Below are 20,325 nucleotides of genomic sequence, written 5' to 3'. Positions count from 1 at the left end.
TTGTGTACACTTACCATAAATGTAGATGTTCAAGTGTATTCACTGTTGCAGTCATTACATTTGTGTAATCTGCTGGCAGGTTGCCCTCAGTCGGCCTGATTAACAAAGTCTTGGGTCCTGCATTGGTTACTGTCCCTTCTTCCATGATGTCAGGTCGTCAAGGGTATAAAACATGCAGCCTACGTCATTACATCATTTTTTCTTGCCCCAGATGTTAGGTGGGGAGCAAATAAACACAAAAACACAAAAGTATACCTCCAACCAAAAGCAAATACACCAAAAAGGCTTTTGGGCATACTAAAGGAAATTAGAGGTATACCCAAAAACTAGGGGGCTTGGAGGGAGGGTAACCAGGACTGCAACAGTGAATACACTCGAACATCTACATTTATGGTAAGTGTACACAACTGTACTATGTTCTTCGTGTTTCACTGTTACAGTCATTACATTTGGGTAGATTCCCAAAGCTATGGTTGGGAGGAGGAGTTTATATAGCATTAGGTCCAGCTATAAGGCCCTGCAAGACAGCAGTGGCAAAGCCAACTCTGGATTTAGAGAAAATTGGTAAATGATAATGCTTGGTGAAAGTATGTACAGAACTCCAGGTAGCAGCTTCTAGGATATCCCTGGTAGGAACACCTCTGAGAAAGGCTGCAAAACTAGATGCAGCCCTGATGGAGTGAGATCTGATCCCCTGGGGGATAGATCTTCCATGGTGCTTATAGCAGAATTGAATGCAATGGCTTATCCATTTAGAAATAGTTTGTTTTGAAATAGCCTTCCCCTCTGCCGCTGCAGCAAATGCTACCAGCAATTGTTCAGATTTTCTTCGAGATTTAGTCCTGTCCAAGTAGAATCTAAGTTGTATGTGCACATCCAAGGAATGCAGAATCCATTCCCCTTTGTTCTGTGGATTGGGAAAGAAGGTTGGCAAATGAATGGACTGATTAAGAGCCACACTGGAAACCACCTTGGGCAGAAAGGATGGATTGGTCCTGAGAGATACCCTGTCCACATGAATGATGATGAAAGGCTCCGCTACCATAAGGGCCTGTAATTCAGATATCCTTCTAGCTGAAGAGATTGCTAAAAGGAAGGCTGTTTTCCAAGAAAGAAATTTTAAGTCTGCAGTAGTAGCTGGCTCGAAAGGAGGTAGAGTGAGTTTCTCCAAAACAAAGTTAAGGTCCCAGGCAGGGGTAGGAGCTCTCTGGGGTGGTCTCAAGCTTTTTACCCCTCTGAGATACTGCTTGAGCAGAGGATGAGAGAAGAGGGGTGGTTCTATGTTATAGTGAGCTGAAATAGCTGAGGCGTGGATTTTAATGGAGGAAAAAGACAGGCCCTTGTGAAGCATCTCAGTTAAGTATTGCAAAATCTGAGGCAAATTGGGCTCTGCTGTGCTCAACCCTAAAGATTGGTTCCAGGCACAGAATCTTTTACATTTGTCAGCATAAGATTTTCTAGTACTAGGTCTCCTTGCTTCCAAGATGACATCCATCACAGGTTTGCTGAGGGATGATAAGGATGAATTTAAGTGATTAGCCAGGCTGCAGGGTTCAATGTTGTTAGCTGAGGGTGCAGAATTTGGTTCTCCTGCTGAGACAGCAGGAAAGGAGTCTGAGGCAGGTGCCATGGAGATATGTGTGATACACTGTGCAGGAGGGGGTACCAGTGTTGAGGCGGCCAGTCTGGAGCAATCAAAATCATCCTTGGTCTGTCCTGTTTGACTTTTAGTAGAACTTTGGAGAGCAGAGGCAGAGGGGGAAAGGCATAGACTGATAGGTTTTTCCAGCTGAAGGACAGAGCATCCACTTTCCAGGCTTGTTTGTGGGGAGTCCTTGTGCAAAACTTGTCCAACTGGTAGTACTGGGGGGAGGCAAATAGATCTATGTCTGGACTCCCCCATTCGCTTGTCAACATGTTGAAAATCCATGGTTCCAGTTTCCACTCATGTGGGTCCATGAGGTTTCTGCTTAGTCCATCTGCCAATGTATCCAATTTTCCTGGCAGGAATTGAGCTTGTAGGTGCACTTGGTAGCTCATGTCTGTGCCCCACAATGCCATGGCTAGTCTGCAGAGGGGGTAGGAATGTGTACCCCCCTGCTTGTTTATGTACTACATAACCGTGGTGTTGTCTATCTTTACCATTAGTTGTCCTGGAAGAATGTAGTCCTTGAATACTGTCAGAGCATTCTGTACAGCTAACATTTCTTTTTGACTGATATGTAGGTGCATTTGATTTGGGTTCCATTTGCCCTGAATGCACTTCCCTGCCAGGTGAGCCTCTCATGCATAGTCTGATGCATCTGTAGTTAGGGTTTGGGTGGCAGGGGGTAGTGAGAATGGTAGTCCCTTGTTCTGGTGTCAGGCTTCCGCCCACCATAGGAACTCCAGGCGTAGGTAAGGTATGATAGGAATCATTGTTTCCAGGCTGTGACAGTGTTGACTCCATGGACTTTTTAGATGCCACTGTAGTTTCCTCATATGTAGTCTTGCATATGGAATTAGAAGAATGCAGGAGGCCATGAATCCCAAGGCTTGCAGTATTTGTCTTGCAGATAGCAGGGTTTTTGTGGCCACTTGTTTGAAGTAAGTTACCAAATGATTTTGCTTCTCTGGTGTGAGAAAAGCCATCTGGGACGTTGTATTCAAGCTTGCACCCAGGTATGTAATCTGTCGATAGGGTACCAGTTGTGATTTCTTTTCATTTATGGTGTACCCCAGACAAGTTATAACCCTTTTTACAAACACCAGATGATTTAAAAGTATGCCCTGGTTTTCTGCCTGAATTAGACAATCGTCCAGGTATGGATATATTTGAATATTTCTTTGCCTTTAAAATGCAGTCACTGGAGCCAGGCACTTTGTGAATACCCTGGGCGCAGTAGACAAGCCAAAGGGCAGGGTAGAGAACTGATAATGCAGGTAGCCTGCTTTGAAGCGTAGGTATCGTCTGCAAGATTCCCTGATTGGGATGTGCAGGTAAGCGTCTTTAAAATCTAGAGTTGCCAACCAGGCATCTTTGCCTAGCATAGGAAGTAACTGGTGAAGTTAGCATCTTGAATTTTGGAATCTCCAGAAAGGTGTTTAGAGTAGACAGGTCCAGGATTGGATGCCATGATTTGTCTTTTCTGGGTACCAGGAAAAGCCTGGAATAGAAACCTTGTCCCTTTTCCTCTTCTGGTACCAGTTGAATAGTCCCCATGCTTAAGAGTGAAAGTACTTGTTTTTGGGCCTTTGCTTACTGATTTGAGGGCAGGTCTGGCCATCCATTTGGTGTTGGCAACATGTGGAAATGAAATCTGTATCCCTGGGACACTATATTTAAAACCCATTTGTCCTGGGTTATGATTTCCTAGTTCTTTGCATGAAGAGCAGTCTTTCCCCCCAAAGGGGTAGTTAAAAGGTAAGTGCTTGGGAATTTTAATAGGAAGTCACTGAGACTGTTTACCATAGGGGGTGTCTTGTTATTTCCAGATTTGGAAGTGGAGGCCCCCACTGCTTAGTTCTGAGAGTCCCCTGGGACTGAAACCTGGGGTTTTTGCTGTGTCTGGGTTTGGCTTGAGAGGATCTGGAAGGGGCTGGAAAGGACCAATTCTTAGCAGGCCAGTGCCTACTAAATCTTGGAGGTTGCACTTGTAAAAAATATTGAACAGTTTGCATAGATTTAGCTTTATCTTCCATCTTTTTAAGAACTTCTTCAGCCTTATTGCCAAACAGGCGGTCCTGATTTAAAGGAGCATCCAACAATTTAGCTTTAACATGATCAGGCAAAGATTGATCCTTAAGCCAAGCATGCCTTCTAAGCACAGACCCAGTAACAGCAGCCTTGCAAGAGGCCTCTAAAGAATCAAAACCACATTGCAAAGTATGTTTTCCAACTTGTTCAGCAGAATGCATTCAATCCTGTAAATCTTTATTTTCCACACAGTCAGGAATCAACATTGTTTTCTGTTTAAGCAGTCCAATAATATGTTGTTGATATTTTAACATATGAAATTGGCAGTTTAAAGCTCTGATTGCCAAGGTTGCAGAAGTATAAACCTTTTTACCCCATCTATCCAGCACCCTGGAGTCTCTATCAGAAGGGGTAGGAATTTTAGCAGTAGAAGCCTTAATGCCCTTGCGTTCCTGAGAAATAGTCTCTGGATCTGCACCAGGATTTTTGAAAATGAACTTGTGGGACTCAGGAACCCTGTAGTATCTGACAGGTTTACTAGGAGCCGGAGGCAGGGAATCAGGGGCCAAACTTGATTCCGAGAACACATCATCAACAATGTCTAGTACAGGAGGTATAGCCAAAGGCCTATGCTGAGGTAGAAGAAGGAAATCCCTAAGCCTCTTTTTTGAATTAGAAAATTCCTGTCTTTCCCAGTGGAAATGCTCCCTTAAAGTATGAAAGAAAAATCCTCAGGAGGGGAAGCAGAGGGAATGGAATCCTCTGCATCAGAATCCTCATAAGTAGGGATGGACAAATCCAGGTCATTAAAAGAGTCAGAAGAAACAGAATCCAGATCAGAAGATTCATAATCAAGCTCAGGCCTAGGCCTCTTGGGGGGGGAGGGGGGGCTGTCTACCCCTGATCAGAGTAATTAGATCTTTAGCCATTTTTATCATTTGTTTTGTAGGCATAGGGGCCTGAACATGTGGCCTGCGTGTTGGTTTTTTAGACATGGATCGAGATTTAGACCTTAGTAATGAAGGCGGGTTCGATTTAATATGCAAGTCTGTAGGCCTGGATACACCCTTAGAAGCCGGTGCCTGTACAGCGGCTCCGGATCCATCCAAGGTAGAGACATCCATGGGTTCCATAGGTGAAGTATCTCGCAGCTTACCGGACTCCGAATGGGTCTCAGTAGAGGCCTGCGAATCAGAAGTAGTGGGTATCAGGGGCTGTGAAAGCGCCTCACTGAGTACCAGCAAACTGGCGACTGGATTAGGAGAAGCGTCATTGGCATTTGTGGACCTCGGCGGCCTGTCTCTGTCTTTATCTTTGCGTTTTTTTTGGAATCCCGGTAGTCGGATGGCTAAATGACAACATTTCTGGATAATTAAACCGAGATACGAAATATTTAGAAGCAAAGATGTACCAACAACGGATAGTGTGCTGATTAAATAAAGCACAAAACTGACAGCAAGGTACGTCATGGTCAGGGCCTAGGCAAGGAATACAGTAGGAATGAAAATCTTTATGAGTTATTTGCATTCCACAAGTAATGCAATTATTAACTTTTACTGACATCAGTAAGGAGCAAGACAAAGTTTCCCCAATGGGGTACTTAGATTTAAGTTGAAGACTTCGGTTCTAAAACACGAAAATGACAATTTCAGGAGTCGACCGACCGGCACTTGTGAACTGCTTCTGCTTCGGGCACCGCATGGCAAGAAAGACTGATGTAATGACATCGGCTGCATGTTTTATATCCCTGACAACCTGACATCATGGAAGAAGGGACAGCAACCGATGCAGGACCCAAGACTTTGTTAATTAGGCTGATTGAGGGCAACCTGCCAGCAGATTACCCAAATGTAATGACTGCAACAGTGAAACACAAAGAACATCGTGTGGCATGTGTGTTGTGGTTTGACATGGACTTACAGAGTGTGATCCATATATTTTTTAGTATGTGTACAATATTACAGTGACAATGACATTGCACTGGTGTCAATTCTGGGCATAACTGATGCATTTCCATCATTCTCCATTACAACGGATCACTTCTTAATTCACACATCAGTTGCAGATGATTCAGACAATATCCACTGCTATTACATGTGGCACATGCATGCAATACACTGCTGTGTGTAGGGAATCCACTCAGAATAGTGTGGCTTTTGTATGTGTTGTTATCCATATGGCCAATACCTATATCAGGCAGGAATGCTTTAGTCAAGTGTATCACATTTGGAACAGTGAGCTCTGACACATTAGGTAGGCCATACAAAATCTATTCTCTGCAATGCATACTCATTAGGATCTGATAGTGCTGACTTCCCTTAAAGGTGTTCTACTAGATGCTTGTGTGATACACCTTACTTTCCCCATCGACTAAATGAATGTTTGCTGAATGAACATTCGATGGATAGGGTTCGATGTTCAGCCATTCAATGGAAGTTCCATACGATGGCTGAACATAGACCCAAAATTACTTGAGTGGATTCGTTTTTAATTTAACTAACGTTGTAATCCCCCATATTAGTGCAACCCCCCCCCAAAATGGGTGACAAAGGCCCACAAAATAAGGACAAAATTTAAATATTGCTCATACAATCCATTGCAAGTTGCTAGAATAAAAGGATTTGTATTAGCATCCATTTTCTGAAGTATATGAAGTCTGGAACTCAAATGTGTACCATTATCTAGTGGAAACACATGGAAGTGCATGTTGTAGTTAAAGGTCATCAAATTTTATGTGTACATTTACCATGTTATGGAATACATGTACCTCCCTCGGCCACTTACCTGTAAACAAATACCAATATATAAAACCTGTAGTAAAAAATCACCAAATGGATGCACATCAGTCACCTGGCTTACAACCTAGTGACACAGTTTACAATGCTCCTATCAACAAGTGCACGTAATTTTGTTTTGTAATTTCTGTCTCATGTTTAACATACATAATTGCCCATTTCAACTTTAATAAAAATAATTGGTGTGTATGGGGAGGACTAGGTTAGAAGGTAAAAAGAGGCTACCAATTCTCAAGCCCATAGTCGAGGTGTTTCACATACCACCTGGTTGCTTGAATGTCTGTAAATCCTGTAATCTTAAAATTTACAAAATTTCAGTTAGTCAAATAACTGCAGCATGAAAGAAGCGAGGATTTTTTTTTTGGGGGTGCCTGTATTGATCAAGCTTAACACCTGTATGTACTAGAGGTTTGCAAACATTCACCTTTGTGGTAAACTCCCAATCTCTTAAAGGATTTTGTTAAGCTTTTTCAAGATGTTATGGGGAGGCCCACTACTATGCAGTACTAAGCACTGCTGCTGGCCACAAACCCTACTTATGTAAACATGAGGAGCAGCATGAATATGCGATTGGTGCTGCTGCTCATCTCGCTAACGTGTAAACATGCAAGTCTACACAGAGCTTATTGAATCCCCAGGTATATGTTTTGTGCACATAATTAAACTACATTAGGATGCAGAACCTGGTTACTGCACAGAAAGATGCATGAACTTGTATGGCTCTTAGGGTTGCATTTTTATATTGCTGTGTATAACATACATTTTTCCAAGCTCTGATACGCTGCTATTTTTGGCAGCTATCAGGAGACATTCTGATACTATAAGTGTTAGTGAAACATCAAACATGATAAGCAACACACAAGCCGCAGATATCCACAGGACATTGCTGCTAGCAACTAAAAGCATGCCATATAAAACATATAATCACCAGATATATGCATCATGTACACTGTCTGGACACTCTGCTTCTCTGTGTTTGATTATGTCATCCAGCTGGCAAATACAATAACAGCTAAAGGGAGGCCATATATTTAATGGATGTATTTGCTTGAGTCAAGAGCATTCTTACTTGTGTATCCTTACCTGTTTTATTTAACACATTTGTTAGCCAAGAGTACTGCCTGGCTAAGTGACTTGCTTAGAGTCACACAACAGGCAAATAGAGCTAGAAGGAATCAAATTCTGTACTTTTGGTTCTAAGAAGCAGCTCTTTTAGAGTTCAGTGCCGTAATCCTATGCACTAACTGCCAGATATATCTTTGGGAGCCTACCTTCTGGAATTCTCTGCCAGTTTTTATTTCGGTCAATGAAGTGTGGCACGTGATAGCATTATGTTTGGAAATGAGCATATGGAATTGTTGGAAAAGTTATATTTGCACAATTTGTTCTTTGCACTACACCAGTGCAGATATTCTGTTCCAGTCATGGACATTCTGTGAATGTGTGCAAGCTTGAGGCATTGTCTTAGACCAGTTATAAATTATTTCAGAGTCTGGCCCTTTAATTATTCTCATAGCTGCAGATTTTAAAATGTCTGTATTGCAGCAGGAGAAATAAATGTATCTCTTTCATCTAACAGTGCAGTGCTTTCCACCTAAAAGACCCACAAAAACGAACAAGAAAATGGTCAAGTCCAGCAAAATAATGTGCTCTTTTTGCAACAATCTGGCCGTCATGCTCATTCTTTGATTTGCGTCCTACATTCTTCATATGTTTCATTTTGGTAAAAATCTGTCTACTCCATGATTAGGGAAATCTCTCAGGTATTCTGATCAGAATTGCCTCAGTCTGCAAAAAATTCACCTAAGGCATTTCCTGAAAGCAAGCCATAGCATTAGTGAAGCCAGCCATGTCAAAATGAGTAAGTAAGTAAATAAAAATAAAATTGCAAATTGTGGCACAAGTCACAGCCTCAATTCAAATAAGTAAAATAGTGTATGAAGCTTTTGTCATACTGGAGTCCAGAGCCTACTTTAAGTCTTACGGAAGTTTTACAAATTGTGTCCCACAGGCTGTTATATATTTTGGTGATTGAGAGATGCTATGTCATTTTACTATAATCCTAACGGGTTCCAGAATTTCATAATTTTCTGGCGCTCTCCCTTCTAAGGGGTGAAAAACATTGGGTTAGAATTACATATCTGCTAGAGGGAGCTGACTAGTACATTTTCTAAAATAAAGAGATAAAGATCTCTGATGTTCCTTTCAGTAGTTTGAACACAGTGTTTGTTTTAGGACTTATTTAACAGCCGTTGCTTTATTTTAAAGTATCCCTTAGACTACAGTGAGAAGATAGTCTAATTTCCAAGTTAAATATTCTCAAAATGCTAAATTAAAAATCGCTAAAAACTATACATATACAAAACAGAAGAATCTACTGGCTTATCCACAGTTCCCTGGGCCTCATCTCCTTCAGAATCCATCTGCCAATTCCCAGCTCCCCAGTGAACCCATTGATTACTGTTTTCAATAGGAAATCACTGATTGTACAGTTTCTAAGTGAGCATCAGCAGTTACTCTTTTGTTTTGAGAGATATCACCCTTTTTTATGAATATAAAACCATGGAGTTAGTATAATACTTTTGCACGATGTGGGCGCTTACCCTCAACATGGACAGTGCAGGGAGCTAGTCTAATGCAAAAAAAAAAATCACTAATATCTGAGTTTCTTCTGTGGGCTAGGTACTATATAGTTTAACTCAGTGAGTTAAAAATCTTCAACAAGTTAAACATTTGGGATTAGTAGGTGAAGCAAATCTACCACCAAATCATTTGCATGTGGGTTGAGTTTCAATGCTCTGTCATACATGAACACTTCTTGTTTTATTATTTCAGCAATTACTTTTAATCATCCTAAAAAGTGGTCAACAGCTGAAGATGATTCTTAAAGAGATACTGTTGGACCAGTCCATATATTTCAAAGTCTTTTTAATAACTTCAAAATGTTCTTTTACAATATTATGTAATTGATTGTGTTAAAATTTACTAAATCTTTGCAGATTATAATATAATTTATATTTACTGTGCTTTTTGAACATGATGACTGTTTGGGTCACTTGCATGCAGGTACTAAATGGAGTGTTCTGTTGAAATTTTTTAGGATTCTATATCACCGGGTTATTGCTTAAGTTCATATGTCATGAAGGTGGGACAACACTTCAAGATAACAGACCGGCCTCCTAAAAATCACCTTGTCATGCTGATGTAAATCATGGCCCTGAGGTTGGTTCTTGCTTTCTTTGCATATTATGTATTTGTGGTGTTTCTAACATGGACAATGTTAAAATTTCTTTCTCATATATATATATTAGGAATTCAACAGTAATTAACTTTGGTTTGCATTTTCATAAGTTTTAGTTGGAAAACAGTTGAGTTTGTCAGGGACAGCTACCCATGTGAAATGTGACTGAGGCTGCATGAATTCTCCTTACTTTTAGGGTATGTTCTGGCATTTGGGACAAGTAATAAATAACAAAAGGAATTCTGCAAAAGATACACTCTACAGCAGAAACTGTTCCATATAAAATCAGGGGCTTCTGTTCATCTAGAATGCAACTTGTAAGAAAGCAGCACAGTGGCTCTATGTTTAGGATCTCTGCATTTTAATGCCTGGCTCCAGGGTTCAGTCCTCACTTCCAGTCAGTCCTTAAGGGATGTTAGTGGTGCAGTGGTTAGCATTGTCACCTCACAGCAAGAGGTTCTCCAGTTTGATTCTTGGCTGGAGCACCTTCTGTGCGGAGTCTGCATGTCCTACTCATGGTCAAATGAATTTAAAGACATGCAGGTAGGTTTGAGCGTGTGTGGGTGTGCCTTCATTGAAGGTTGGGTGCCGGGCTGGCAACTTGACACTGTAAGAATTCACTGCCAATCATTAGCAGACTGGAGTTCCGCTGTAGCGACCCCTAACCGGGAAAAGCCACAAGACAGTTTGCATATTCTCCCCACATATGTGTAGATATTCTCTGCATGCCCCAGTTTCCTCCCACTTCCCAAAAAGACATGCTGTTTGATTGACTACTCTAAACATATCTATATATATATAAATATATATATATATATATATATATATATTACAGTTAACTTTACTCTTGTGATTATGCATAAAAGAAAGGTAAAGACCACTCCACTTCACTTTTCTGAATAAAAAGAATGTTAAAAACAAATGAGCTAAAAGGAGCATCTCTTCTTCCTGATTTCACATGGAGCCCAAACACTGACCTTGCACCATTCCCTGAAAGTTAATGTGCTTGTTTTATGGCCGTGAAACATTTTTATGACTTTTATGTTACCATTGTTGCCAATACCAGCCTCTGGAATGCAAAACAATTTACTTACATATTGATGCATGTGATTTGGTCTAAGTGCACATGCACCAATAATGTATTGCCTTTTTAAACCGAGCTGTGTATTATATGTATATGTGTATATATATATATATATATTATCTCTACTGACATACAGACAAAACCCTTATCATGACCCCATTTACTTCAGTTTAATTTGTAGCTTGAACACTGAAGTTGCTGACTAGCATAATAGATGAATGATAAAACAAAGGTTACTTGCCTCTCTTTCTCCAGAGGAGGGATACGGAACACTTGCCTGGAGTGTGGACTCTGAGTAGACTTTCTGTTGGAGGCTGCGGATCACCAGATGCACTTGCCCTGCAATGGTGTGGCTGTCAGTGAGATGACTCTAACTGAATTAGAAAACATAGCTGATATATCCATTGCCTGCTGTCCTCTGGGGACAACACATGTATTAACAATAGGTACAGCTACAGCTTAAGACATGAATTTCCCTGCAAAGAATGACAGCAGCATCTTTATTATTTGACCCACAGCCTGCTTGGAGGTGTTAAAAGGACGGATGGCCCAGGTGGGTAATGTGGGTACGAGGTTTGATGGTCAGCCTTGGGTAAGAGAAAAAAAAAGGAAAAGTCCTGAATCACGGTTTACTCCATTTTCAGAATATGTTGTTTATGAATACGTTGTTGCTTATACCCAGTCAGTAGGTTCGCAGTATAACATTATCTGTTTAATTATTTATATTTTATGTCAGGTGACCAGATCTCTAGCTCCATAACACAAAGCAACAGAGCTAGGTTAGCACTGAGAGACAGAGAGAAAAAGAGAGATAGAGAGAAAGGAGGAAGGACAGATTAAGACACGCTTTGGATTCAGAGGATAATTTAATTAAGCTGTCTACTCCTCAAGAGTGGAGCAGAATAGTTTTTTGTGTCTGTATTTCACTTTAGGAATGCTCCTAATAAAGCTTTTTTTTTCTTTTACTACTCTTGTCTTCAGACAGAGACTCAAAGGTCTGTACACTTCATTCTTGCATGAGCTTAGAGCACTAAACTGTTAATCTCAGTTCTAGCTTGGTAGAAAGCAAATAATTACACCCCTGAATCAAGTTCTTCATCCCCACCCCCCAAATCCCCTAATAGTTTAGCAGAAAGTTTTTCTTTTGGAAAAGACACTAGAAAACATGAAGGAATAGTACTGGTAGATCAACCAATATTGTAGAAAGAGCATACATTTAAATAAATGAAAAGCATCCTTTGTATGCCTTACCGCACACACATACCAACCTGCAGGACCTTGGACAGCAGTTTAATGGGGATAAATTTAATTTGTTTTGCTAAATACTGCAAATGTCTAAAAACATAAGCAATTTTAGTGTCTACAAAACTGTTTGTTTTCCTTTCTTATTTGAAAGGCACCTGTAACACAAATACCTACTTATGTGTCAATGCTTGTTACTAGCTTCATATTCATCTTCATGAAAGGATATACAGCTAGACCCTGAGATTCGGTGCTGGAAAGGGGTTTTTATTCATTGTTCTCTCTTATTCCCAATAAAGCAAGGGTTTTGCAGGGCAGTGTAAGCTTGTGCCATCAAGTGGCTGAATTTCATGCTTGCTAAAACTTTGAAACTTTGAATTCCTCCTAACTGCATGATTGCCAGCGTACAATGCTAATTGACTGGTCATCTTGCAACTGAAACTTCCAGATAAGTAAGGACATTGGGATGCAGACATAGGTTCATAGGTTCATAGGTTCATACTAGGCTATCAGCCCTAGGGCCTATACAAGCCTAGCCATAACAATTCCCTGGCTATTTCTTCCCACACTATTTACTTCCCTGGACCCCTGTCTAGCAGGGCGACTGACGTGATCCCCGGGGTGAATTTTCTTTCTCCCATCCAATTCTCAAGGTTCCCTTTGAAGAGGGCCAAAGAGGCACTCTGCTTGACACATATGGGCAATCTCTTCCAGAGTCTGGGGAATCTCTGGGTCAGGAACCTATCTCTCCAGCATGTTTTGTTTATTGTGATGGCAAGGTTTAGATCCCTGGAGTGTGTGGCTCTGAGGGATTGGGATTTCTTTAAGTGTAGCACTTCCAACAACTCTGGGTTTGACATGACCTTGTATGTTAAGCAGAGATCACCTCTGAGTAGATGATATGCAACAGAGTATAGCTGGAGTTTTTTAAGGTGGTCAGCGTAGGGCTTCTGCTTTAGGCCTGTGATTCTTTTAGTGAGGTATTTCTGCGGCCTTTCCAGTTGTTGCAGATGTCTTGTGAGGTACATACCAAATGGGGCATTGTATTCTATAATGGGTCTAATGAGGGACGAGTACAGTGGGACAATGACCTCCTTTTTTCTGGATGAAAAGCCCTTAGTGATGAGGTGTGCCACATAGAAGGATTTCCTGACTGTTGTGGCGATGTGGTTATCAAAGGTGAGACCAATGTCCACCTGTGTTCCTAAGTCTCTTATCACACTTTCGGTGTTTAGTGTACTGCCACCTATATGGTAATTCATGGGTACATGTTTTTTCCCAAAGGGGATAACTATACATTTCTTGGCATTGAGCTTGAGCCCATGGCTCTGGCACCAAGCATCTGTTTCTGTAAGGCCCTTTTGTAGAGTATCCACATCATATGGGGATTCAATAATGGCTCCCAGTTTGCAGTCATCTTTATGTATTGTTTCACATTTTTGTGTATGCTGGGAAAAGTACATTCATTAACTTATATTTATGAGACTTTATACACTAATTATAAAAATTATTACATGCCTGCACCAACAGGCTGTTATTTATTTACCGAGAAAGTTTGACTGGGACAGAGCCCCTTTTTATGCAGAGACCTGGGGAGAAATGCTCTAGATGCATGTCTTTGAAGTGTGGGAAGAAACTAGAGCATCTGGAGGAAACCCACATGACTGCAGGGATGACATGCAGACTCTGCACAGAAGGCACTCCTGCCAAGAATTGAACCAAAGACACCAATACAACCAAAATGGCAAATATAAATAAAATGAAACACAAGACGAAGAAGATGAACCACCAGGTAGTGCTTTAATCCTGGTACCTTGGCCTTTCACCTTCAAGGGATAATTTTTACACAGAAACCAACACTTTAAATATCGTACATAATAGAATAATAAACAATTAAATACATCAATTAACCTATTAATTAAACACCTTGGTAGCATAACCTAGTTGAAATGACCCTATCAAAATTACAAGCTGAAGCAGCAGTAAGAACAAAGAAAAAGTCCCAAACTTTATATTATATATACCAAAATATACCAATACAAACTTGCAAGCATGAAAGTTAATAATAAATGCCAGTCAAATGGTTGATATACAAATATATAAATAATATACTTTATCAAGCAAGAAAAAAGAAAATTCTAAAAGTTCATAGAAACCTCCTGATTTAAACTGCCAGGGTGGAGGGTGTCATAATTAAAAATAAATGTGGTCTTAAGATAATTTAACCTAGAATGAAAATCACCCCTCACCCCATCAATTTTGGCCAGGACACTAAAAAATAGTGAAGATCCATACCACCATGTACAGATGAAAAATGCTGGGCAGCCAGACTCTCCCTTTTACCATTTCTGATGTCCACAAGATTTTCCATTATTCTTTTTCTAACCATCCTCTTAGTCCACCCTGTGTACCAACATGTTCTCTCACAACCACACCCCAAAATGTATACAACTCCACAAGATTTGCAATGAAATTTCCCAGTAGTCTGATAGTTTCCACCATTATTAATAGTACCTGATAAATTATGAATTTTTGAACAAAGGTTTCAATTACCACAAGGAAAGTGCCTTGCCTTGAACTATTCTCCCCATAAAAAATAGGATTATTTAATAATTCCTTAAGATTGTAAAATCAACCATAAGAAAAAGTCACCCTCCTAGGGAAGATGGTACACAAAAATTCATCTGAGCTAATCATAGGCCACAGATTCCTAACAATAGACACTATCCTATCTGAAAAAGGACTATATTTCATCACATAAAAGATTTTTTCTTTGTCCCCTTCATAAACCCATCCTTGACCATAAACATTAGCCCGATGTATATACATTTTTCTTTCCCCTTTGGTGACATTATTCCTTGCAGATTTTATACTCTCCCTTGTGTAACCTCTATCTAATAACCTTTGTTGCACTTCATCCATAAAAATCCCCTTTAACAAATCTTGGGAAGTATTTGTGTAAATTTGTTTAAACTCCCCATAAGGTAGAGAGTCCATAAAATGAGAGGGGTGCATACTAGAAGCATGTAAAACATTATTAACTGCAATAGGCTTCTGAAAAGGTTTGTGCTGAACTTTCATATTATCATCCACAAAAAACATAAATCCCAAAAATTAATAGTTTTCAGTCCAAATGATAACTAAATTTCAACCCATGAGGGTTAGAATTCAGCCTGTCAAAAAATGTTTTAATCTTATCCACTGGACCCTTACAAATGACAAGTAGGTCGTCCATAAAATGTTTATAAACAACCACCCAACTACCGAAAAACTCAGTTGGATACATGAACTGTTTTTCAAAATCACCCATATATAAGATGGCATATGAAGGGGCATATGCTGCTCCCATTGCTGTACCCCTCTTTTGTAGGTGTACCTTATAATTAAACACAAAATAGTTGTGAGAAAGACAGAACTACACAAGTTGCAAGATATAAGATGAACATGGACCCTCCCCAAGAATTCTAACTACAGCTTCAAGGCCCCAGCGCAAGTCAATATTGGTATAAAGGACCACAACATCCATACTGACCCAGAAATAATCCTTGTGCCACTAGTCCTGACCATCCTTTATGTAAGAAGGGATCTTAGATACATATGGCTTTAACAGAGAGTCCAAAAATGTGCCCACGTTATACAAAAAGACCCCCTTCCTGAAGTAATAGGTTTACCTGGACGGTATTGTCTGTCCTTGTGAATCTTAGGAATGGCAAAAAATATAAGATCATGAGGGTCAGAAATGTATAACGTTTTTATTTCCAAACTTGTTAAGAAGCCTAGCCTTTCCCCTTTCTCCCAGATTTACAATAACATCCTGTTGAAGCTTTTTACTGGGTTAGCAGCTAAACAGGTATAATCCTTAACCTGTTTCAATAAATCATTCACCATCTTGTTATAATGATTTTTATTCATTAGTACCCGGTTGCCTCCCTTATCGGCTTCTTTAAATACAACGTTATTGGCATGAACTCGAAGTTCTTTTAAAGCCTGCCGTTCATCTCTACAAAAGTTAAAGTTTTGACACCTGAATCTCTTAAATTCCCTTTCAATGTTATATTATAATAGTTTTTCAAAACAACAAATCAACTGACATGACTTAGGTGGAAAAATGGTGCTAAAGGAGAAAGGAGGTACAGGTACTTTAAGATGACTATAACCTGTATTAAATCCACCCTTGCTGTCATCACAAATATTATTACCATCCAAAAAAATCAGTATCAAAAACATTATCATCATATTCATACATCGACAAATTTAACAAAGATTCATCATCACTAGCAGTTGATGTAATATTTTCGCAAATATTGTCTTTTTTTTAGTAAAATACACCCTGAGGTGCAATTTACAACAAAATCTGTTTGCATCAATAAGAACACTGGCAAAAGAGGGTAATTTAGTTGGCATAAATTTTCCGCCCATTAACAGTACCTTTTTTGCTTCAGAGGATAGGCTTAAGTATGATACATTGATAATATTCAAACCACCATGCTCGCAGTCATGTACTCCATTGGAATCACTTGTTGTTGCTTCCCTTTTGTTTTGATCAGCTGTTTCTTCCATTTGTTCCCTCATGAAATCTCTGCTGTTGTCCCAATTGGACAATCCAGTCAGGTGATCCCTCTCCAGGGATGCTCTCAAACGATACACTCTTTTTGGATGAAAAATTCACCTGAAGAGGCTGATGAGTCTCAAATTATACTCCGATTTATTTGATGTCTCTTTTTAGATCACCCCCAGTGAGGCATAAGCTGCCACTGGTAAATCTGACCATAATGAAAGTCATTCATATCACAAATTAATTTTTTTTTCATCCTTAGGATGACTTCACTCTCTGTTTTATTCACTCTCTCTTTAATTTCCTTTATTCTAACACCCCAGGTGGTTGCAGAAAAATCCTTTTTTAAGGATTCTTCCAGAGAAGAAATTTCACTTCGCAATCTATCCATAACTCTAAGACTGCATTTAACAAGTATTCTAAGCCACCCAAAACAGCATCAAGAGAGGGACCAGGATTAAAGCACTACCTGGTGGTTCATCTTCTTTGTCTTGTGTTTCATTTTAATTGAATCAAAGAACCTCTTGCTGTGAGGCGCAATGCTATCTTCTGCACCACTGTGCTGCCCAATAATTGTTAATAATTCCTGCTGCTCTTAACAGTGGTTACTCTGCTGTAGTGCTAAATTTGTGGATGCACTTAAAAACACCAAGCTTCAATGTGTTTATAACTGACTGCTTTGCTTAAACTCTATCCCTGCTTTCATAAACATGGTACACCATTGTGCATGTAGACAATTAATGTAAGTAAATGTGTATAATGACAAAGCTTCACAATTCATGAACAGTATTTCAGTGCATGGTGAGACAGGTGTGTGTGTGTGTGTGTGTGTGTGTGTGTGTGTGTGTGTGTGTGTGTGTGTGTGTGTGTGTGTGTGTGTGTGTATGTGTGTGTGTGTATGTATATATATATATATATATATATATATATATATATATATATATATATATATATATACATACATACATTAATGACTTGTGCACCTTCAGTCCACAATACAGATGGTGTACCACAACAGCAATGGGATGTACCAAGTTATTCAATGGTATTGCATGGTGGCACACAGACATGGTACACTACCATCATATGAGCCAAAAGGACATATTGGCAACATGGTTTGTATTATTAGGCCTTGTCAAAAATCTTTTCTCTTTATACTGTTTGTTGTCTAAGAATATACCATCATGTGTATCATGTAATCAAACACCATGTCATACAAGTGTGGAGAAGGATCATGGAACACTCAAGACATCTGAAGATGATGTGTTAACTCATTATAAAACTGAAATAAAACATAATAATTTACAACATATACAGCAATGACAATGTCAGAAAGACATTTAAAGTGGTAAATAGGCAGCAGACCTGTATAGAAATATATACACAACTGATGTGTCCTGACAAATATCCTCTGGTACTTATATCCAGAAAAATAATTAACATGTACAACTATGTACTATCTTAGGGATCAACAGCATTAACTGTAGACACATATGCAGAATGGTAAACAACAAACTACAAACAGCTATATAAAATATAAAACACCGGCACGGCTTTGCCTGTGTTCTTTGGTAAGGATCAGTGTCTGTCATGTCTCTCAATCTCTTAAATCAAAAATCAGGGATAAAGGCCCAAAAGTAGGAACATATTTTAAATACTGATGTAATTACCTTAGAAAGTTGATAAGAGTAACAGGTTTTGCAGAAGAGTGCATTTACTGAATGATATGAACTCTGAAACTCAGATATCTCTCATTTAGTGACTGCAATGATTTGCCAAAAAGAACTCACAAATTTTACAATGGATGGACCAAAAATAAGAGGCACAAATCTGGGTATCCTGCAAAATTCTGCATGGTTTAGTTGTGACCTCCAAAGAAGCTGTGAAGCTGCATTCTTGGACAGCATGACCTACTGTTATTAGGTAAGCTGTAATCTGTGGTTCTGCAAGAAGCACTTCCCTTGGGCCGTCTGCCTAGGGACATGTGGTTAGATGAAGGGATCCTCAGACATGATGGAAAAACTGATGATGTGAGAGACGTCCTGCTCCTTCTTCTACTAGATACAAACTTCATAGTGGTCCACTATTTTGCTGTCAGTGATGTTGTGTCTATGTCTCAACTCATGTAAACTAACCACTGTCCTTTGACATCTGGTATATACTGAATATCTCCTTAAAATTCCCCACAATACATGAAAGCCATTGACAGAATACAAATATGGTATTAACATACCACTATGCAGAAGTGTAACATGATGGTCAAGGGGATTGGAAGGCTTGGGAACAAGTTGTTAGGGAGTGCAAATAGAAGCTGCCAGTAATACCACAGTGCAGTACCAGCATCCGGAATAGAATGCTGATACTATATTTGCTGTCACTCACAGCTGAAGTGCTTCATGAGTGGCATTTCACCTATTGTCCACTGCTTATATTACACTTGTAGCAAATAGCTTGCTATGGTTTCAGAGTACAAGAGCTTTTTTTTCTTTCTTTCTTGGTCTTCTACTTTAAGAGGATTTTTTTTTCTTTTTTTCTCCTCCTCCTCAGCGTAGATTTCAGGATGGTGTCAGATCAGGACACTGCACAAGGTGCCACATTGAAGAATTGGACAGGGTGCCAAGAAATCTAGGTACAGTTTTGCCACTAGGTATGTTGTACAAATCACAAGGATGACTGGCAGAAATCCAATATACCTAAGCTGTGTTTCACTCTCTCACCTTCTCTCTCTGTCCTTCCCTAGATATATAAATATATATGCATACAAGCAATGCTTGCTATGCTGCTAGGTGATGCAGTCCTATAGCTTGTGGTAGGCCTTATCTGCACACTGATGAGCTGTATTTGTAATGCAACGGGCATGCAGTAAATTGAACATACAAATAACTATGGATATTCCAATGTGGATTCAATATATTGACCCGTGAGTGCCGCGAGGTTCTTGCTGTTATGATCCATAAGTACCTACATTTTTTTTCTGTTTCTCTATGGCTAAGTTTGCAACATTTATTGCATCATTGATCTGTTACCATTTTAATGCAAGTGCAACTAGACAACTACCATCCTATGTTGTCCCACAGAAACACTCATGACCTCATGTTAAACAGGGGAACTTCTCTGTATATCATATTTTGGATTAGCAGTACATGTTCACCATAGGTTCATAGGTTCATAGGTGTGTACTAGGCTAATGGCCCTAGAGCCTATATAAGCCTAGCCCAAGAAGATTCTTTGGCATCATGCCGCCCAACGTTAACTCACAGTTGTCCTAGACTAGTGCTTTGAATGCTCTCGATTCTGATATTTTAAGCAATATAATCCATGCATGCCTATGGCTGATTAGTGATGCAGACATTGGTCGACTAAAGTATCACTCATCTTCACTGGTGCACAGTTTACGCTGACATTCAATGTCCTGTTGCATTATGCTATTATAAGCTATCTGTAGTGGATGTGCTATGCAGCTCCTCCAGTAGAGAGCACTGTACACCATCATTGATATTTACACAACGGCCATATACATGCTACTCATTTTTAATATACAGGTGCTGCAATTAATGAAGATTTTGATGCTGTAAAGCTTAGCATGCATATCAAGTTGCATTTAAATCATATTTTCATGTTAATATGTGACAGTGCTGGATTGTACATTGCCTGGGATGTTGTTGACATACTTCCAGCAGTGAACTTTATTGAAATGCTGCTTGAAAGTCTACCCAGTAAGTACTAGGTTAC

General features: G+C 39.6%; 1 protein-coding gene across 2 annotated transcripts in view; it reads left to right on the top strand.

The window, feature by feature from the left end:
- Nucleotides 1–20,325, top strand: part of FUT9 (fucosyltransferase 9) — a 1,107,964-nt gene that overhangs the window by 994,390 nt on the left and 93,249 nt on the right. For both annotated transcript variants that reach the window (XM_044063775.1, XM_044063773.1), the window contains one exon: nt 9,572–9,693. In XM_044063775.1, the coding sequence (XP_043919710.1) occupies nt 9,683–9,693 (11 nt within the window). In that variant the 5' untranslated portion in view covers nt 9,572–9,682. The remainder of the gene's footprint in view (nt 1–9,571; nt 9,694–20,325) is intronic.

Source organism: Protopterus annectens, chromosome 2.part2 (assembly GCF_019279795.1).
Source record: "Protopterus annectens isolate FY-2018-M chromosome 2.part2, PAN1.0, whole genome shotgun sequence".
NCBI lineage: Eukaryota > Metazoa > Chordata > Ceratodontiformes > Protopteridae > Protopterus > Protopterus annectens.
This window is presented reverse-complemented; position numbering and strand designations above follow the sequence as displayed.